Source organism: Solea solea, chromosome 9 (assembly GCF_958295425.1).
Source record: "Solea solea chromosome 9, fSolSol10.1, whole genome shotgun sequence".
Lineage (NCBI taxonomy): Eukaryota > Metazoa > Chordata > Actinopteri > Pleuronectiformes > Soleidae > Solea > Solea solea.
The window spans coordinates 17903338-17919787 of record NC_081142.1 but is presented as its reverse complement, the minus strand read 5'-3'; the positions used below and the strand labels follow the sequence as shown (position 1 = coordinate 17919787).

The following is a 16450-nucleotide window of genomic DNA, read 5'->3' as shown; positions in this document are numbered from 1 at the left end:
AACTACTTACAGTATGTGTCTTTATTATCTTCAGCTTAAATCATGACCCTGTGTCCTAATTAAATGGTGTTTATATTTCCTTTATAAAATGAGGATAAAAACAGACTGATATTTATAAGAGATAAGAGGGCAAGGACTTTGCTCCAAACCACACAAATGTAACATATAAACAACAGATAAGATGATGTTTTAGTAACATTGAAACCGCTGGTACGATGAAACTGATTTGATTTCTTGCATAATTCTCTGTATGTTTCCTGCCTCGGTGCGTCTTTGTACTGGCTCTGTGAGTTTGAGGTCTGTTTGAAGTATAGGCCATTTGATCAAGAAATATATACATCAGTTCAGTCGGAAGACACAGGAACCCTAATTTCATTCAAGGCACAAGGCAGTGACCGAAATGTCACTAATACGACTACATTTAAAGGATGTTTTATTTACTTATTTTATTTAGGGATAAAATGGTGTAAATATCATGAGCTTACAGTCAAATAAGCACTAACAAGCTATCAATACAATCATTAAATAAAAATGACACAACATAATAAAACAATGGTACCAACATAGTCAAACATTTAAAAAAAAAAAAATACCCATGGTATTGGCTTTTCTAATGTCTAGGGCAGGCATGTCCAAAGTTCAGCAGTCAGTTTTTGTAAGGCTTGTTACTTCGGTTTTATAATGTCTTATTTATACTGTAGCTGGGCTTAATTTTGGTTACATTGCCATTTAAAAAAAATGATAATTGTGACAATGAAAGTAAAGTTACTATAAAACCGTTAACAAAAAAAAAAAAAAAAAGGTCTGAAGTTATTAGACACATTATCGAATCTGGCGATCCTTAAAAAAGGTTTGGACACCCCTCGTCTAGTATACTTGCAGCCAAAAACAGTTTCATTTTGGAAGGAAGCTGTCACTTCCTAAAGTTCATTTTTATTTCATATAGAAGAAGAATTGGGATCTGATATAAGTTAGATCAGATAATACACTCAGCCAACACTGAGCAGGACTCTCGCAATGTAACCGTATACTCTGCACAACACATGCATGCACTAACACAGACGTACATTTCAATATTTGTTTCTAACCTTTATCTTCCTGTCTATTCAATTCATCACAACCCAGACTGGAAAGAAAATAGTGACCCACCACCAACAACCCCCCCCTCAGTCTCCTAAACTGGTGTGGAGGTGAGACTGGGCCACTTAAAAAGAGAATTTAGTGATCTGGGTCTGTCAACACATGTGGAACAGTGTGACCCCCCAGTCTGACACCAAATAAACTCTCCATACTGTCAGGACGTTGATGGATGTTGACGTAGAAACCCTCGCTGACCTCACACAGGTACATATACAGTACAGACACACACGGGTTTGTGCAGCTATTCTTCTCAGGACGTTGAATTGGCAGCCTAAACAAAGCCTTAACCATGAGCAGTTAACCACAATTTAAAAAACTTAGCCCTGAACTTCACCAGTTACTCAAATATGAGGTTGTGCCTCATTCAATGTTTATGCCAGACAAGGTCCTAAAGAGGGAACAAAAACATGTACACACACACACACACACAGAAACACCTCATTAAGGTGTTATGGAAAACCTGATCAGACTAAGGAAACCCTAATCATAACAGCATGTAGTTGACCTTGAGTGTGAAAAAGTGCTGGATTTCCTCCCAGTGCAAGATCATGTGGGACAACATGATTTTGGAGAGTCAGCAGAGGCGGTGAGATACGGAGAATGAGAGGGTGATCATAGTTTTTGCAGTTATTGTCTTGGTTCTTGAGGCCTTTTTTATAAATATGACACGACTATGTCTGACTTTACTTTGTCAGAAATGGCCACTATTGTTTTCATCTCTGCTATTATATCATAAATATAGAAATTGAATCCAGTGTGTCCCAATGGAACGCGGATATCTGCGTAAAGGGAGGGGCACTGAATTCAGTCAACATGTCTCTGGAATAGGCGTTGTTTTTTTTTTGTTTTAAGGAAGTTGAATCACACCCTTGGACTTCTGTGATGACAGGCAGAAAAAAAAGGCAAGAGCAGAGATATTGTGCAGATGTGACGATTCAACAGTGTATTATGAGGAAATGAAAATGATTTAGGTTAACCAGGGAACAATTGAATGGTGCCATAACTCGCACCTTTCTACCTTTGCACCAGTGCAGGCTTACATTTCCATTCTCCTATATCTCCGTGGAGCATGTGTCGGTCTGCCATCAGATTTGTTTTCTAAATGATGCAAGACAAGACCAACAGGTCATCTGCAGGTGATATATTATCGTAATCTACCAACCACTGTAGGTTGGTCAGAAAAACAACTTGAAAATGATTCAAACTGATAAGTGTAAACAGTGGTGTGAGTCAGTGATGACACTGAAACAAATCTGTGGTTGTTTCCAGGGGGAAACCCCCGTGATCATCGACTCTCTGCAGTTCAACAGTGTCCAGGTCCAAAGGAAAAATAGCACAGCGATCTTGTCTTCACTTATTGACTTATTGTTACCTGCAAGATCAACGAGACACACTGCCTTAACTCTACCCAGGAGAGTGTGTGCAGCTGTGGCTGCATATGTGAGAGCGGAAGACTGCATATAGGAAAGTTTAGGGAAAATAAAATGACAGATAAGTGAGATAAAAAACTATTTCGGGGCATTTTCAGAGACACCAAACCCTGTAAGGGAAGACGGTGGCCATTGTCGAGAACACGTGGAAGTTCTGACCATGACCACGGCTAATTTTAAAGATCACGTTGCTGAATACGATCTGCGAGCTTGTCTTTGCAGGTTAAGCGTCCCGATGCAATACTAACACTGAACTTTATTTGACGTACAATCAAAAAAAAAACACTCACTCTGAACAACATGAGGACCTGAGAGAGCAGAGAAAGAGAGATGGACTGTTGCTTGTCCACAGTGTCCAGAGAACTTGAGCCACATTCAGGAAGAGGCACTCCTGCTGGAGGCTGATATGTGTGTGAAGGAAGTGGAGGGAGCACAGGGGCAGGAATCACCCTACAGGCAGGAAAGGCCTGTGGAGGTGATGGCGGGGGTGGAGATGGAAGCTCTCTGGGCTTCTGTCTGATGGCTGTTTGCTCAACACACACCACTATACATACACATACACAGACATGGTCACACAGCTCTGCAGGCTTCTTGTTCCCATTACCATAACCCATTGCATAGGAAGGACACGGCAAGTGTGAGATGGATGGCTTCTGATTGCAAAGCGTGCATGCATTGAAATTCACCAAGGAAGGTGTTGCTGTTGTTGTATGCTATTGTGGGAGGCTCACGTTTCACAGCATTATTTTGCATCTTTAAGCCCTTCATCGTGCATAGAACTATATCTGGTCACTTCTGCAGACATCTAAAACAGTTCTAAAAGGCAACAAACTACGGTCATGTACGGCATTATCACAGAAACTCAGAAAATCCGGTGCAAGGAAAAATGTAACAAAAGTAAAATAAGTCCAGTCCTCCAATTTTTAATTTCCAAGTATTTCAATGTGGGTTAAAATGGACTTTAATCTCAGCGGGACTTTGTGTGTGAAGACAAATTGTTTAGGAATCAGATTTGTGATTGTCCTTGCTTCTGAAACGATTTAAATGGTATTACAATTTAACTTTTATAAATTCAAGGTTTTGTGGTTTCTTTTCCCAGATCACTTGCTGATGCCAAAAACTGTCTAATAGTAAACTACTAATAACTCTAATAATCTTGTTTCCTATGCTTTCGAGTGGCCTCCATAAAAATAACCCAATATTGCAGAATGTTCTCCAAAAATAAATTTCTCACTGGACGACTGCAGAAGGAGTTGCAGAAACAGATCATTCCTCCAGGCTGAACCTAAAAAAAACACTAGTGGTATGACTCTGATACTCATGGGCACCACATGAGACACGTGAAACGCAAATTCCTCTCCGAACCATCCCGAAGCACTCTCACTTTTCACATAAACATTCTCACAGCTTCACGGTGGGATTAGAAAAATGCACGGTTGGATCGTATTTTTTAAACGTGACGACTTTTCCGTGCATTAAATGTATCGGGTCTACGGGTTCAGGCGGAGGTATACAGTGCAGTGACCACGCTGACACTTTTTAAAGCACTGTTGCACAGAGGCTGTTTCTGTGTTTGTGCATCAGCAGGTTTATTATTCATTGATTCCTTTTCTACTGCTTTTTTTGTCTTCCACATGAGGGTCACGGGGCGGCTGGAGCCAATTTCAGTTGACACAGGGCCACCGTACAGAGACAAACAACCTTCACCTTCTCACTCACACAGCCAATTTAGAATGTCCAAACAATCTAATCTGCATGTTTTTGGAGGAAGCCGGAGCACCCAGAGAGAACCCCTGCACACGGGGAGAGCATGCAGACTGTCATGACCAAAAATAAATAAATAAAAAAGTAAATAATATTACATAAAATGTATGATTATTATTATTATTATTATTAGTAGTAGTAGTAGTTGTTTTATTTTGTAATTTCTCCCTCCTCTGATTTCAGGTAACCTGCCCCTTCCCCTTGTGTTTTCCTGCCAGTCTGATTGTCTGCCCCTCCCTGATTGTTTCCACCTGTTCCCCATTACCATGTGTATATTATGGTCTGTGTTTCCCTTTCGCCTGTTGCCAGCTCATCTTGTCTTGTGAACCAGAGAACCAGAGTAACTCCTGTGTCTTTGTCTTGTCAGAAATGATCAGTATTTGCTCCGTGCAACTGTCTCTTCAGGTTTTTGTACTTTTGTTCGCTACTTTGTCAAGCCCTTGTTTTTTCTAGTAGTTTTTTTTGTTTCTTGTTTCTTAACTTTCCTAGAAAGAGTGATTTTGTTTATTAGCTTTAGCTGTTTTTGTTAGTTTTTCCCTCTTAGAAGTGGTTTTTGTTGCACTTTGAAAATTAAAGTTTGGCAATTTTTCACCCAAATCGTGAGGCAACAATGTTAGCCACACAACTGTGTTATATTCACATGCAATAGAAACCACTTTTAATGAATGCACAACGTGGACCTGAATGCATTCAAGGGACCATTAAGCAAGATGTTAAAAATTCAGCCCTGTGTTTTAAACAGTAGGTGATTTAGAAAGCAGTCATTCCAGTATCCAGTATCCATCCATGTGACATTTTAGACTTGCAAATGGAGGCAGGATTTAAACAGATACAGACTCTGTATGTTAGTGCCGCTGAGGTGTATCGTCTAATGTCAGAACAATGAGTGTGTAAAGGTTCAGGAAACTCTCAGATTGTAGATTCAATTAGATGAAGCTAAACAACCTCTGCTGCACTGAAACTGGGTCATCACCACCACAGCCAAGTGAAAGATGAAAGGGCGCCATTTACATGCATCGCCACAGCTTACATGGCACTTTGATTAAAGAAATCTGATCCCTGATATCAAGTGTCTAATTTAATATGAGTTATAACAAGACAACTCGTGGCCCTTTCATACTGGCGAGGCTCTGGGACAGTCAATCAAAGTTCCTGGACTCATTTTGTTTCATGTTTCATACTGAAAATAAATTGGCTTGAAACCACGTCATCAGAGGACAAGAGGAAGACGGAAGGACAACGTGCTGGTGAAAAGGGCAAAGGAAACTAAGAACATGCAGTGGTATCCAAAAGAGACAAAATGTTTGGTGGCAATTTGTCCCCTGAATTTTAAGACAAATTGTCGAGCATCACTGGGATCCGCTTAATTTCCACTGTCGCGTTTGGCTCCACTCAGGTTGTGAATCAAACATAACCTGCCGTTGATGACATAGGGTGGTGGAACTTTACTGATGTGAAAAAGTATTGGTTCCCTGAGAGCTTAAACATCAACCGTGCCTGTATATTATTCTCTGCAGTCGGAGAATAATGCAAAATTCATATAAAACTGCAGCTGTTTTATTCATAGCTTCTGATGCAGAGGTGTGGAGAGTCCAACTCAAGTTATTATATTTTCTAGATAAAGGTCACACAAAATTGACACTGCAGTTGTGGCAGATTGTGTGGGTGATGACAAGGAATTTTGTGAGAGACAAGAAAATGTGGAAAGTAAAGAAAGTAACAACCCCTGCACCATGCTGAGTGCGGAGGATTGTCTCAATGTGATGCCTAACGTCCAGTGGGAGGCTTGTTTGTCACATAGTTCTTCCTCCGCAAGTGCAACTGTCCATTGTTACAGACACACACAGGGCCGACACGTGTTGTTATTTCCCCCCTCTGAAGAGACTTTTCAAGGCAATCTTCACCACAGACGAGGCCGTGACCTCAGACCCCCGCCACTCCACTGAGAGGACAAACAGTAAACATCCCGCTGTAGCAAAAGTGAGGAAAACCCCTCATCTGCTCCAAAACTCCACACACAGAGAACTCTGCTGGTGCCATCAATGGTCTTGACCTTGTGTTTACAAATCAAGAGGTTCCACATGCTTATGCTGCGGCATATGAAACAAAATCTGAAAATAAATCAATTAGATTATTAATGAACAGTTAAATAAAAAAATAAAAATCATATTTCTGCTTCAATTCACTTTCTCTTAACTCTGTTTCCTAAGTTTATTTAAAAAATTGCATATGAAAATATGTTTAAAATGACTAACTGCAATTACACTCACAGCAGCAGCTTCGTTGAACATAATCAATACCCAGACGTGGCTTTATCATGAATGTATAAGGTATATGGCACGATCTTTCAAAGTCCAGCAGTCAACCAAAAGCAAACAGGCCCTTGTATTTACTTTGGGAAACCCCTCCTGTGTCGTTCAGCTGACACTGAGTTATCATTTTAACATCCCTGCCCATCCTCGTCCCTGCCATCTGCCCCAAGACAAGCAGCTGAAGCATCCTGGAACATCCAGGGGAAAAGGAGGGAGGGAAGGAGGGCGGGAGGAAGAGTGGGGGAGATGTAAAGATGTGCAGAGTGTACTGCCAAGTGATCAGGAAGTCGTCCTATTGTTTTCAGGGTCCCCTCGCTTTTCCTTTTCAGAGCCACCAGAGGTCCGGACTCATCCCCCTCAGACTGGACATCTTAAATAAAAGACAAACGTCCTTGTCATCATAAACTTTATCTGGTCTGATTTCCTCCTTGTGTAGGAGTTAAGTTTAAAATGATAGTTTGTCAGCAACATCTTCACTGAGCGCCACTGTCGTCAAAAACAAGCCTGAAAACACGGAAGTTCACTCTCACCCACTGACAACATGGGCACAATACAAGGAACACAGAAAATGTTTGCCTGTTTAATCTAATGTCTTAAAAATGTGCTTTATTATGCCATTATTTTTCTAAAGATACATAAAAGTTAAAGTTGGTTTCATTGTTGAAGCGTTCACTCTCCCGCACCAAAGTCCATAGAGTTGTTGATTCACTGCCTCCATCAGTAGGTTCCAATGTGCTAGTTTGTCATTGGTGTTCAAAATACTTTGCCAAACACAAAAGGACCAAACACAGCAGGCAAGCAATAAACAAAGGAGATTTTCTCTATAGACTTATCCAACAGCAGTGATGCAATTTAACAGATGACCCTTTAATTGAATAACTATAATGTGTGTGTTCTATCCCTTTAACAAAGTATTCACAAAGGTGTGGCACCTGACAAAGGACATATCAACAAACTAGCTTATTTGACTGTTAGTTGGAACTATATATACAAAAACAGTACCTTTATTTTGGATGTTTATAGTTTTGCTTGTGAACGCATTTGCATTTGACCGAGACAACACAGAGTGTGACACACAAGTCTTTGACTTCTTCTTGATTTGGCACTGCTGTGACAACATTGCCAGTCACCAGGTCTGCTGTGCCATTGGACAGAGAGTGGGAAGAGTGGGAGGGAGGGAGGCAGCACACCTTAGTAACAAAGTTACCCATTAACCCGTCCTTCTGGGAAGCAGCTACACAGCACACCTTGCTCAACCTTTGCACAGCATTGCTGCATTTTGCAAAGAAGGACAAAAGAAAAAACAAAATGCAAAGCTTCAGCTAACGCGACATGTGAGAGCACGGAGAGCAGGGACAAATGCACACAGGTGACCAGGTAAGACTTCAAATGGTCTTCTAAAGTCTCTGTTTAATGCTGCGAAATGGTCATGTGACTGCTTTGACTTGGACTGTAAAGTAATTATTATCAAATCATGTAGTAAAATGTGGATTTACGTTGGCTGGAAAGTGCCTTTAAACCACTTTGCCAGGAAAATCTCTCCATAAGACATTGATATAATCCTGAAAATAATAGAAATTGTAACATAAAATGTCCAAGATTGCAGCCACTGCAGTGTTATTTTTGCCATTGAGTGTCAGCGATGCAGCCAAACCATTGTCTGAACCTTCACATAAATGTCTTCACATGATTTACATACATTTATTATTACGTCTAATATAAAATATCAATTTATATCTTAGGCAAACCTGTCGTTATGGCGCCTTCTTTGTTACATACCCCATGTTGATGCTGGCCACTTGATATTTTCACCCAAAACATGACTTATTTCTTATTCCTCCAAAAACGCATTCAACATTCAACTAGTGATTTAATAATGACGCAAGGAGCCAAAGCTCATTTTTAAATAAGAAAAATATGCAGTTCACCCTCCGCAGGTCTAGTTTTTCACATGCTGTATTGCTGTGGTTACTCTGTTGACGTTATGGCAAACACCAAGCGTGACATTTTAAAGCCACATAAACTATACATAATGGCCTTGCTTCAAAACAAAAGTACAATCCACAAGTCATCATTCATAGTGCATACATAAATACTGGGTTGTATATTAACAGGCACACTCTGTGAGTTAAATTACCATCACGCCAGCACTCTCTCACCGATAACTTGCTCCAGCAGACCTTAAACCTTGACCCTGACAAACAATGGCACCAGATGACTCCTCTACACATTTTCAAAAATACAGAACTTGGCAGTGGGATAAGAGGCATAGAGGGAGGCTCGCATGCTGCTCTGCGGATGAGTGGGGTGAGGGTCAACTGAAGGACGCCTCTGTTATTATCTGTGAAGAATGATTATCTGTGATTATTTCAGGCGAGCGCGAGAGAGACAGAGAGAGATGTTTGCCTGTCAAGTAGAATTTGTGATAGAAACCAAATGCACGTTGTGGTGAGCAGAGTTCAGATGCACTTTGAAGTTTTTTTTTTAATTTGACTGGAGCTCTCAGTTTCATAAGCTGATACTGAGTTATCTCACTCACTCACTCATCCTCTATCGCTTCATCCTCCGCATGAGGGTCGCGGGGGGCTGAAGCCAATCCCAGCTGACATTCTGTAGGTCACAAGGCGGGGTAAAGCAGGGACAGGTCGCCGGTCCATCACAACAACCATCCACTCTCACACTCACAACTACGCATGGGCAATTTAGTGTGTCCAATTTACCTCTGCATGTTTTTGGACTGTGTAAAGAAGCTGGAGTGCCTGGAGAAAACCCATACACACACGGAAGGAACATGCAAACGCCACACAGTCATGCATAAGAAGGAACTCCCGTTTTGAAGATTTTTGAAGATTGTCTGGGGCCCTGTTGTGCTTTTTCCTCAATTTTCCCTCGAAATGGGAACTAAATGTACAACACTGCTGTGTTGAGGAAGACGTGGAACTAGCAGTTGAGAACTTTAACTATTCAGGGAGATGTGAGGACTAAACCCATTTTTTTTAATAAAATCTAGTGGTCAGACACTCCGGCCATGAACCGTTGCTCAACTCACGGTGTGGGACACAGAAACAAAGGAAGACTATGAAAAATGACCGCCTCCTGCTTTGGGAATGATATTCAAACACATACATGTGTGGACCGAGATGCAAATATAGCCCTTTTGCATGCGTGTTCACGTACAAAATACAAATGACTGCACAGTAGCAAACAAGGCAAACCAGTGACACACACACAATGGGGTCTCACTCCCTGTTCTTCTCATCTTATTATGCTTGGTGTGTATATTTGGTTGCCTGTGTGAGGACAGAACAGGAAGAGATAAAGGCAGCCGTGCCGCTGTGTTTACAGCTAACACCTCTGAAGAGAATAGCCGTAGAAGAAGGGGAAGCGGCCTAATGGCTGCTGCCCCAAAGTCTACAGCTTCAGGACTACTGAACACAACAGTGGCTGTTTCATTAAAGATTGAAAAAATTGAAAAAAAAAGTAGCTCTTAACCTGATGAATACACTGATACACTGACTTAAGATCGGTTTACTTCATACTAGTTTTATGATTGTGAAGGACTTTCACATATTATCTTTTATAGTACATCAATATTTTTAAACTTTTTAAAGGATCAGAAAATAAATCTTAGGTGAGCTACAGAACGCTGTTGCAAAACAACTTGCAACATGCAATGTTATGATGAGTGAAAGGGGGAGGCAGGAATTGAGCAACACATGTCTACTATTTACTTCACAATCCTTGCCTGGAACATGTCATGGTTTGAAAAAAAGAAAAGAAAATTACAGGTCAAAAATTCAGGCATTTCAAACACAACACATCATATGTTACTAACACAGGTCATGGACAACAACTTCACAGAAACATCGTCTTTCTTTCAAACGTAAAGTTGCACGAGTGACGGCTTTCATATTTGCATCAGTTGAATCAAGGAGCTATTGTTGTTGTGAAATGTTACATTAATATATAATACAGTAAAGCGATGGATCATTCACATTATAGAAGGGGACAGAATCATTTTGTGTGTTTTACGATCTGCTCATTATCTTAGTAATTACTACGCTATTTCTTTAGGAAATACAATATGTGCTTTGTTTAGGAGAGTTAAAAGAAACGATAAATACCGCTAACATATTATTATTATATTACTGCAGAGAATGGAAACATCTGGCCTGGCATCCACAGTTGAAAAATTGTATATAAATCAAAATGATTTTGAATTTACTGTATGACCTATACTGCAGCCACCGGGGGGCGATGAAGGTGTTTTTGCGTGATCTCTGTGCAGAACGAATTAAAAAACATGTCTCTCTCTTGCCAAAAAGAATGGATTAGTTCAATTTCAAAAATGTTTTTAACTTTGCCGATAAAACCTAATGATGGACAAACAGTATGTGAGGACACGTTCAGTCTGCACTGCTTTTGTCAATGTTTTTTACGGCCTTAAAAACTTTCACATGATATTGTTCTAAACAAACGGCACAAATAATGTCGACTTTCTTTTCTGTTTTCCCCTCTGAGAACCATAAAGTGTGTGGTTTATGTATTGTAGGAAGCTGTGAAGTACATTATCAGACTCTTACACACACAGTGTTATGCTAGACATACAGAGGAAGGTCCTACAGTATGTGGGACTTCCTGTTTACTACACACTTGCCCTGTTCTGAGTTCCTGACAGCTCATCACACTCAAATATGACTTCAGGCGGCATGTCCATTTTTTTTTGTTTTATTAGAATGACTCTCAAATGTTTCACAGATATGCTGTGAAATATTTAGGTCATTTGATTGTTCGTATTCCTTTGTATGACTCGCTTATAAAATATGCATTTACAAGAAACCAAAGCATTCAAAGCTACAATGCACATGGGGGTGTGTGGGCCACAGTGATTGTTGAGAGCTGAAATGAAAAGATTCTAATGATTTTTCTCATTCAGTTTGCCACATTTGTCTTGTAAAGGCCTCGTTCCACGGAGCAAGAGGAGTCTGTTTTTAATATTTCCACTCACACATGGAGTGAAAATGCTGAACCAAAGGAGACCTATCACTCAACCTTGCCACCTGGTGGAGCTGTGAAGGTTAAACCCACTGCTGGACAAGAGGAATATCACACACACAACTACCTCCCTCATCTGGGGGAATGCCTGCTCTGCAACCTTTCCCTCGGTTCCACCTCATTTTTACCTGCTAAAGACAACAAAACAGGCTGCATCGTTTGGTGAAGGGTTTCAAACTTTCCTCTCCAGCTTTACTTCACAGAAGTGCCTGGATGAGGCAGAAAGAGATTGTTCTCCCTCTGATGTATAAGCACATGCACGCGGGACATGATCCACGGCAGTGAGCAACAGTTAACTGTGTCAGTTTGCAAATAAGAAGCAAATTGAGCCACACGGGAAAAGTCATCCCGACAAAAAAAAGGCAGACCAGGAAGAGCAAAGCAAGATGGAGATCTCATCAAATGACACATTCTCTGCAGCTCCAACAATAGCACAAAATGGTGAGATTTATTCAATTAAATATTTGGTCAGTTTGGGAGCGTTTATCTGCTTTCCACACCTGCGATAGACTGACCAAGTGCTTCTTTTTCCTTCTTCCTGCTACAGTCACAGGACAGACGGACAAAACTGCCTCTCACAACTGGGAGTTCTTGGTGGCCGTCCTGGTCACAGCCATCTCCATCTCCATCCTCATCACCCTTCTGGCTAAATGCCAGGTGGTCCGCCGTTACCTGGCCAGTTACCGACACACACGGCTGAGGGAGACGGACACTGTGAGCCAGTGTGAGCCCTCAGGTTTGTGTGTTTGTTTGTTTGTTTGTTTACCATAAATAAACGTATTACATAAATGTGTGTAGCATTAATGTCATTGCTGTTTCACTGGTGATAACCAGTAATGAGTGTCAAACACATGTTGTCCTTCTGACTTATCCAGTTTAGCTGCATTTTACCAGCAGGAAATTCAGTTATGATTGGCTCTTTTTTCATCTGTATCTTTGAAAAACAGGCACACTGACATGTCCTTCAATCAAAACTGATTGTTTGCCATTTGTCCCCTAAAATGAAACACTTGGCATCCATTTATTTTATTTTCTGGGCAGTGGCTATAATGCTTGTCAGTGATGATATATGAGTACTTTTGTACACATGAAGGCCTAAGGTTACCCTGCATCTCGATCACAGCATCTATTTTTCCATAGGATACATAAAATTATACCTAGATCTCAATTTCTTTAGTGATAATTCAGTCCATGTCTTGTTTTTATGACTGCTTCCAGGCCTAGAGGTGGAGTTTAACGTCCAAAACGGACGTGGGATGAACCCTCACTCTATCTCGTCCATGAGTGAGGAGGACGACGACGGCTTCATCGAGGACAACTACATCCCAGCCATGGAGAGAGCGCGGGCTGAGAGAGCGGCAGAAATCATGGAGGACACCGAAGAGGAGATGGATGAGATTGAATTTTCCATTGCATAGTGTCATAGTCTCATAGTCTCTCTACACCTCCAACCATCAATTCCACTCCCACTCCAATCATCTTTACACCCACAGAGGGTGAATTATTATTCTACACATTTTCAACATGTGGTTTATACTGTAGGTCTCAACTAATGTGCATTTTATACACAGGACAATGAATATTTAAGTTATGTGTGGTGTATTTATCAACATCGGTAACAGTGATTTATATGTGACTTTGTATGAATCAAAGGGATAAAGTTGTGTCTTGAAACAGACATATTATTCTTCCGTAGCTATTCACATGAACCAATCACCACCGTACTGTATATGTTAACAGTTTCTCAATGTTTGATTGTTTTGATTATGGCGTAGACATGGGACATGGAAAATATGTTTGAGGATGACTTCAAATGTGCTGAGTGAAAAACAGCAACATGTACATTGAGTTATACAAAACATGGGCTGCAATTAAAAAGCCTGAAGTAAACTTAAATTATTTCTTATAATTAAAATCCTTATATTTAAACAATATATTTAAACTGATTGATTAGCTGTTTATAGGCTAGTTATAGTTTTAATGTATTTGCATTAACTTACATTTTTAATGCTGCAAGGTTAAATCATTCCTTTTGTAGGTAAGACAACAGAAAAAAACAGGGTTAAATGGCAGCTGTCATGTGTGAGGATGTAATTATTTATGCTGCTATTTTTAAGGATAGTAACAATAGGGAGGAAATGAGCATAAATTCATGACTTCCCAGGAGGAGAAATCAGGCCCATAATTGAATGAATGAATGAACGAATGAATGAATGAATGAAAGAAAGGACAAAGTCCATTTGTTTGGCTCTGTTTGATTCTCACCAGTCACAGAGTGGAGCCAGCAATACTCACCTTACTTTTTAAACTTCACAAACACTGGAAGATGAAGAGCAGAGCTGAAGCCTGACACAGCCCTGGAGCGTCGTGGAAGCTGTGGTGATGATGAAGGGAGCAGCCTGACAGGTCTCTCTCTCTGTGTGTGTGTGTGTGTGTGTGAGACTGACTGTCAGGACAAGGAGCGACTATACCCGGAAACACAGAGAACCAAGTTCACGTAGAAGAGCAGGGGAGAAACCGGAACAATGTCGATTCTGAATTCAAAATAAAGCTCCAGAGTCTCAATTGTTTACGTTATTAAATAATGTACACAATTGAGACTTTTATTTTACAAATGATTGGTATTGATTTTAAATAACTAAAATACAAGCCCTGTACTTGAAATAAAAACAAGAGTACAAAAATAAATGCAGTAATTACATGTCATGATTTAGTGGAAAATAAAAGTAAAAAGTTATTAAAATGTACTATAGATGTTGCATTTCAGTAGTAGTTTTACATGTTGTGTAAGCTTATAATGTGACAATCTCAATATGACATGTGACTCTTACTGGGAGGGAAACATAAGATCCTAAATTTCTATAATCATTTGTAGTGGCGTAGCTACAATCACCAATATTGATGAAAGAAAAGCATGTCCTTTCATGTCCTAAACATTTGCAATAAATAAACTGCCAATAGTTTTCACTAATCGTTTGTTAAATAATCATGTTACACCTCAGGTCATAACTTTCTTATATCTTATATATCTCTTTCTCATATCTTTCTCTCAGTTGAAACAGCTTTTAGATCAGAGGTCCCAAACTTGTGGCCCCAATCAATTTCATGCAGCCCGTCTCTTAATATCAAGTTATAATGTGTTATTTCTGTATCATTTTGCATCATAAATGCGTTTACAATGTGAACTATTTATCATTTCATATCAAAACAAACACTTTTATTTTGAAATGATGTGAAAATATCATCATAGATATTGTTATTTTGATATCTTTTTCTCAAGTGGTGACTTTTTTTCACCTGAATGCCCCTCTAACTACAGACACTCAGTGTCATTAGAGTTTGAGACCCCTGTTTTACATACTTTTTGTTAATACTTAAGCTTTTTACATGCATTTATTAAGTCAGATCTTTCACATATGCGTTCATAAGCATTGAAACATTGTCCATAAATGTATGTTGAAATAAATGAATATGCAAGTAGCTGAAATTCTGAATAAAATAAATCAAACAAACCTACTTTGTAACCATATTTCATCTGGTTATTTGGAACGTATTCTCTCGTTTAACTGTTGCTGAATGTGTGAGGCGACGCCCTGCATAAGCACGGCACTGTTCCTTCTACCGGAAGCACTTTCTGTTCACTAAAACCAACTTGACACTGGGTCTGGAGAAGCAGGGGAATTGCAGTGTGAGCGGGTGAAGACTGAGGGAGAGAGTGGAGGAGAGGAGGAGGAAGGAAGGAAGATGATGGCAGCAGCAGCAGCAACAGCAACAGCAACAGTGAACATTTCTGCTCTTAAGTGACAAACATTCTACTGTAGACCCACTTTTTTAACCTGGGCGGTTCCTGTACTCGAGGGTTTTACTCCACCAAGATGTCGGCGTCGGCGATATTTATCCTCGACTTGAAGGGAAAGGTAAGTTTGTAGCGACTTGTTGTTGGTGAGGAAGTTGACAGCAGGACTATGAGCGAAGCACCTGCTACAAGTAAAGTATTTGTCGGCATATGTATAAAGAAAAAAGACGTATACTTTTATATATTAGAGATAATAGATAGTGAATTATATTTCGGTGACTGTAACTCGGAAAGTGACATGTTTGACTTGTATTTCCTGACAAAGGCTCACTCACTCACTCACTGACTCACTGACTGTACGTACACATACGTGTCCTTCTAACCCTCATGCAAGACACACACACACGCAGCTGCTATTAAGAGGCTCAACTGGCCAAACTCGTTACACCAATGTTTCTGTGTTGCCTAAACACACACACACACACACACACAATTCTTCTTAGGACACATTCATTTTAATTCATTTGGACATCTTAAACAAAGCGTGAATAATCCATAACCTGTAGAAAATACAACCTTAACTCAACCACAGTTCACATTTTTACCTCTAACACACACTCACACACACATAGAGAGGCTTGTTCTTGTGCAGCCATGCAACCTATATTGTTTGTGATGTGTCCCATTTCTAAGTTGAATACTCTACTTTGTAGCGCCACAATACGATACCCCCATAAACACAGTGCAGTGTTTACAGACCCAAATGATCAAGAATATTGGCAGAAATTAAGAAAGCACACTTATATATTAGAAAATACACTATAAGGGGAAACAATAGGCTATAAAATGTTAAGAGCTACAGTAAAAATGGTTGACTGGTGGACAATAAGGCAGCAACTAATGATTCTTTTCATAATTGATTAATTCATCACTCACTTTCTCAATGAACTAGT

General features: G+C 40.0%; 2 protein-coding genes across 2 annotated transcripts in view; both read left to right on the top strand.

The window, feature by feature from the left end:
* The first annotated feature begins 7881 nt into the window (after window positions 1–7881).
* Window positions 7882–14673, top strand: c9h1orf210 (chromosome 9 C1orf210 homolog). The gene is made up of 4 exons (XM_058638422.1): window positions 7882–8023; window positions 11606–12142; window positions 12249–12437; window positions 12920–14673. Exons 2-4 carry the CDS (start codon window positions 12088–12090, stop codon window positions 13117–13119), a joined length of 444 nt encoding a protein of 147 aa, XP_058494405.1. The 5' UTR covers window positions 7882–8023; window positions 11606–12087; the 3' UTR covers window positions 13120–14673.
* A 725-nt stretch (window positions 14674–15398) lies between these two features.
* The window catches only part of ap1m3 (adaptor related protein complex 1 subunit mu 3), a 28156-nt gene continuing 27104 nt past the window's right edge, over window positions 15399–16450 (top strand). Inside the window, exon 1 of the mRNA XM_058639099.1 lies at window positions 15399–15618. Within this exon, the coding sequence (XP_058495082.1) occupies window positions 15577–15618 (42 nt within the window). The 5' untranslated portion in view covers window positions 15399–15576. The remainder of the gene's footprint in view (window positions 15619–16450) is intronic.

Bases quoted from the DNA above. Each gene is read 5' to 3' on its own strand.
- c9h1orf210 (XM_058638422.1), top strand. From the start codon at position 12,088: ATGGAGATCTCATCAAATGACACATTCTCTGCAGCTCCAACAATAGCA. The intron at 12,143-12,248 runs GTGAGATTTATT...TTCCTGCTACAG, and splicing joins TCCAACAATAGCACAAAATG to TCACAGGACAGACGGACAAA. The intron at 12,438-12,919 runs GTTTGTGTGTTT...GACTGCTTCCAG, and splicing joins GAGCCAGTGTGAGCCCTCAG to GCCTAGAGGTGGAGTTTAAC.